We start from the raw sequence: 5,302 nt of genomic DNA, 5'->3' as shown, positions 1-5,302 counted from the left end.
TTGAGTGTATGTAAACTTCTGACCCACTGGGAATGTGATGAATTAAATAAAAGCTGAAATAAATCATTCTCTCAACTATTATTCATACATTTCACATTCTTAAAATAAAGTAGTGATCCTAACTGACCTGACAGGGTATTTTTACTAGGAATAAATGTCAGGAATTGTTAAAAACGGAGTTTAAATGTATTTGGCTAAGAGGTATGTAAACTTTCGACATCAACTGTATATATGGACAACAGGCTACATTAGACTATATATGGACAACAGGCTACATTAGACCATATATGGACAACAGGCTACATTAGACTATATATTGATAACAGGCTACATAAACCTACACGTGGACAACAGGCTACATTAACCTACACATGGACAACAGGCTACAGTAGCCTATATATGGTAACAGGCTACATTAGCCTATACAGTCAACACAGAATCACAATGTTGATGATGGTACTGATCCCTCTGCTACTACCGGTACTGTACAACGGAGGAGGCTGGTGAGCAGATATATAGAAGGACGGGCTCATTGTAATGGCTGGAATGGAATAAATGGAACGATATCCCATAATTCTAATCCAGCAATTACAATGAGCCTCTCCTCCTATGTCTCTGCCCACCATCCTTTATTGTACATAAGGGCCAACAGTGTAACAGATTATGACAGTGGCATATTGTACTACAACAGTATGTTTGCCTAACTGTGACTTTGTCAAGTAAACAGTTTAGTTTTTCACTAGTTTATCTGATGTATTGTCAGTTTGTAATGTTGTTATTAGTCCAACATTAATGAGGACATTATTATMAGGATGGTGCAGTAATGTTGAGATGCCAGTAGGGAGAACTCTAGTCTAGAACACTGGAACCTTGAACACTGGAACTTTGATTCATCTGAAGAGTATGGGTTTTAAATTGAACGGGTTCTAATTGAATGACATCATGGAACTTTGACCTGTATATACAGAACTCAGAAGGACAAGGTAGCACATTCTAAGAAATTGTTAACATTCTAAATAGTATAGAGAGCTTGCAGYTGRGTCASAAATCACCTAGCAACCACARCAAGCCCTCTGTAGTCGACACGTTGTTTAAATGGTTCTCTGTGTAGTCAAAATATCACATTGAAAATATGAAACATTTAGATAATAAAAAAAATGTAATTCCACTCCTCAAATGAAGAAAGGCAAGTAGATATGTAATCTGTTGCACAATTTATATTGAAATAGAGGAACATCCTTTTTTCTGAGATGCTGGTCTGGTTATCATCCATGTTAACATCTTAAAGAGGAAGGAAAGGACAGTTAAATGTGTGTCAACCAAAGAATTCACACTAACTGCCAGTATGTTGACTCACTGTACAATACCTCTCCCCTTCACTTCACTCTGTAAGTACTCTTGACAATATCTTGAAATATAGTTTCTGGGTATTTGTTTTTAGTGAAGTCATATTCTTGAGGGTAATGTATCATTTGACTTGTTATGTTTTGAGCTGTGATTTGGTTGTTAATTCAGGGCCAGTATTAATAAAGTGTCTCAGTGTAGGAGTGTTGATCTACGTAGAGATGAGATGATTAAGCAGGGTAAAAAAGACAAGCAAACAAACATTGTAGCACTGCAGTGTGTGTGTGTGCGCATGTGGGCCTAGGTGTGTGTCTGCGTGTGACACAGTTGATTTAGCTGAGGTCCCTTTAGGACCAGACTGATAGGGAGTAGGGTTGACATCTANTAATGTATCATTTGACTTGTTATGTTTTGAGCTGTGATTTGGTTGTTAATTCAGGGCCAGTATTAATAAAGTGTCTCAGTGTAGGAGTGTTGATCTACGTAGAGATGAGATGATTAAGCAGGGTAAAAAAGACAWGCAYACAAACATTGTAYCARTGCAGTGTGTGTGTGTGCGCATGTGGGCCTAGGTGTGTGTCTGCGTGTGACACAGTTGATTTAGCTGAGGTCCCTTTAGGACCAGACTGATAGGGAGTAGGGTTGACATCTATACTGTGTAGGATGTCTGTTTTAACTTTGCTACATTCTTAACCAGCTCTCTAGACTTTGATACAGACTCCATGGGCTTATTTGCCTTCCCTACACATGGTCTCTCCTACAGATGGTCTCCGTGTGTGGGCCTTATTGGCCATAGGTCCCCACAAGAATAGGAAATGGACAAAAATGTTGTTAGTCCCCACAAGAGTAAATGTAAGTTCTAGGGGGTTTAGGGCTAAGTTTTAAATTAATGTTAGAATTAGGTTTAGGAGCTAGGGTTAGTAGGTTTTGGTGTTAAGGTAAAGGAAAATAGGATTGTGAACAGGACTCAATCGTGTCCCCAGAAGGTTAGTTGTACAAGACTGTGTGTGTGTGTGTGTGTGTGAGCCACTGCTGATTAGCCTCAAAGCTTMGTGATAGGAGCTCTCATTGAACCTGGTGGTCAGTCTTTAGGCTGCTGTACAGCTTGACGGACCGTAGAGGACTGAACATTTATCCCCCTATATTTGAGATTCTGACAATAACAGTTTCAGAACAATCAATGTAGAAATGTGTTTACAGTGCAATACAGACAGTATTCACACAGCCGTATACAGAAGTAGGATCTTAATATTCCTGCAGCAACAGGAAAAGTGAATTATTATGTGAATCAAGCTGACATTTTAAATACAACGTAGTGTCAACATTGTATAAATACAGCGAGACAGGCACAGGAATACGTAATATTAATAGCTCCACAAACAATACAACCTGCCATAGAAAGGACGAAGCCCAAAACACAGGGATGAAATCCAAACAAAACAGCCATGTTAAACCGCTAATAAATACACAGGACAAAACACGTAATACACGGGACGAAACACGTAATAATACACGGGGCGAGACACGTAATAACAAGTACACGTAGCARGAAAGCCAAAGCAACAAAGCACAGGTACTCACAAGACCAACAGACATGGAAACAATAACTGACCAAGACAATGGTGAACAGAGAGCACATTTATGCAATTGCTAATCAGGGGAYATGGGAACCAGGTGTAATTAGACAGTTCAGTGATGCCTAGAAAYCCYGTGACGTAGACTTCCAGAACTGGTGCACGGAKTGAGCAGCAGTACTGGAGGGATCCGTGACAGTTAGAAGCCTTTTTAAACCTTGAATACACTACAAATTTGCATTTCCAGGAAGCAGGAAAATTCTCTACAACAAAAGAGTGATCAAATTAAGATCCACGTCTGTAGCACAATACAACACAACACAATATGAGCCTGGTTCATGTTCAGTGATGAGGCCCTGTACCCCATTTACAGTTTATACTTCAATGTATCAGGTGGAGTTATTCACCAGCTATAGAGTGAGTTGTTGTTTATGTTTCTAAGACTGCAGGGTGGGAGATGCAACAATGMCCTTGAGAACAGCAGGAAGTGTGTTGGMGGTCTTTCTCTGGTCTGTAGCAGGTATGGTCTCATTCTTATCTTTTAGTTGCTCTGTTTAWRAATCTWCAYACARTTATAAAAGGTTAAGAATCATAATGTTATTCTCGTGTGTTTTGTTAGGCGTCTGCACTTCACTTTAAATAGTTATCTGTGGTTTCCATTCACACGCAACTCAGCAACTATAGCAACAAAGTGGAGACAAACCCTACTGTCAGTGGGAACCAATAGACATTGTCCTAATTCTGATACCATTGTGTTTTGTGACTGTGTTTCAGTGGTACTGGGTCAGGATGGCTGGAGTGTGACGTACACCACTCAGAGTATCTGTGCCTTGAAGGGGTCAACAGTGGATCTGTTCTGCTCTTACACATATCCCAGTGGTCATACAGTCACAACAACCTTCTGGTTCACTAAAATTGTAAATCTGAGAGACGACCCAGACTACAAAGGTCGTGTGACGTACCGTAGCGATAGGATGAATGGCCACACCCTGAAAATCACAGACCTGAGAGAGAAGGACTCAGCTGCGTACAAGTTCAAAGTTATAACAGATCAGACTGGAGGGAAGTATACTGGTGATCCTGGAGTCAACATGTCTGTTACAGGTACAGWGATATTATATATAGTGTTMATCTGTTTAATCACTCTGTCTGTTACAGGTACAGTGATATTATATATAGTGTTGATCTGTTTAATTGGTTCTGGAAAATTGTCTGAAAATGTCTATTGAAATAATATAAAAATGAATGTATGGTAAAATAGGAATGTCTGAATTGATGGTTTGAGAACGTCCACTCCTGCCTCATTTSAACTAGACAACAGGTCATTGATGGTTTTAATGTTGTTATCTACTCCAGACCTGCAGGTGAAGGTGACCACTACATGGTGGTCAACGACACTGACCTGTAGCACCACCTGTACTCTGACTGACAACCCCACCTACATCTGGTACAGGAACAGCAAGAATGTACAAGAGGACTCCTCCCCCTTGTACTCATTTTACTTAAAAACTGAAGACAGCTTCTACTGTGCTGTAAAAGGCATCAATTCTCCTGCAGTGTGTGAGTGTGACTGATACACGTTTCAAAGTCTTCATTGGTTAGTGTTGATTTGCAGTGGAACAGATAGGAAATCTATCTATTATTTCAGTCTATGTCCAAGTTCCATGATTGTACTCATCTCACTACTGTAGTGAAATACAAGTACTTCACAAACACTGTATTGTTACATTATTGTCTAAGTTACACATATTTACATATTTATATTAATATTTCATTTATTTGAATTATAAGTCCACGTTCCATGATGCTCCCATGTAAAGCTCTATGTATGAACCATGTGTTGTTACATATTGTCCACCAGATGGCCCAAAGAACACCTCAGTGTCAGTCAGTCCTCTGGTGAACATAGTGGAGGGCAGTTCAGTGACTCTGCACCTGCAAGCAGTGATGCCAACCCACCTGTGGACAGAATACACCTGGTACAAGAAGAACGTAAACACGCAGCAAAAGCATCAGACAGAGTACAGCTATCACTAACATCATCTCTCGAGGACAGTGGAGATATATTACTGTGAGGCCCAGAATGGAAAGAGGATCTATAACTCCTGCAGCTCTGATGATTCATTTGTAGGCAGGTCAAGTTACATCTTCCAGAAACTTTCCAATGCCAAAACGCTACTATGATTCACATCTTATGTTAAATATTTATTTTGGATTTGTCTTATTTACTTGGGTTTTATTAAATTTGAGTTACAAAACACTAAGAACACCTGTCTCTATCCATGAGATAGACAGGCTGACAGCTTGAATCCAGAGTGAAGCTCTTTGACCCCTTATCACTGTTAATCCACTTCAGAATCTCTTTCTGTGGGTGGGGGGGTGTG

At 39.8% G+C, this 5,302-nt stretch overlaps 1 protein-coding gene across 2 annotated transcripts in view; it reads left to right on the top strand.

The window, feature by feature from the left end:
• The window catches only part of LOC112075286 (uncharacterized), a 12,489-nt gene extending 7,982 nt beyond the window's left edge, over window positions 1-4,507 (top strand). The window contains exons 1-3 of one of the 2 annotated variants that reach the window (XM_024142308.2): window positions 3,367-3,438; window positions 3,693-4,022; window positions 4,275-4,507. In XM_024142308.2, coding sequence (XP_023998076.2) covers window positions 3,384-3,438; window positions 3,693-4,022; window positions 4,275-4,492 — 603 coding nt within the window. In that variant the 5' untranslated portion in view covers window positions 3,367-3,383 and the 3' untranslated portion in view covers window positions 4,493-4,507. Of the gene's footprint in view, window positions 1-3,366; window positions 3,439-3,692; window positions 4,023-4,274 lie in introns of those variants that run through there. The other variant, XM_070440843.1, reaches the window with a different exon arrangement.
• Window positions 4,508-5,302: the final 795 nt, after the last annotated feature.

Source organism: Salvelinus sp. IW2-2015, unplaced genomic scaffold (genome assembly GCF_002910315.2).
Source record: "Salvelinus sp. IW2-2015 unplaced genomic scaffold, ASM291031v2 Un_scaffold3063, whole genome shotgun sequence".
Taxonomy (NCBI): Eukaryota; Metazoa; Chordata; class Actinopteri; order Salmoniformes; family Salmonidae; genus Salvelinus; species Salvelinus sp. IW2-2015.
The sequence above is the reverse complement of the archived record's forward strand: the minus strand, read 5'-3'. Positions and strand labels throughout refer to the sequence as shown.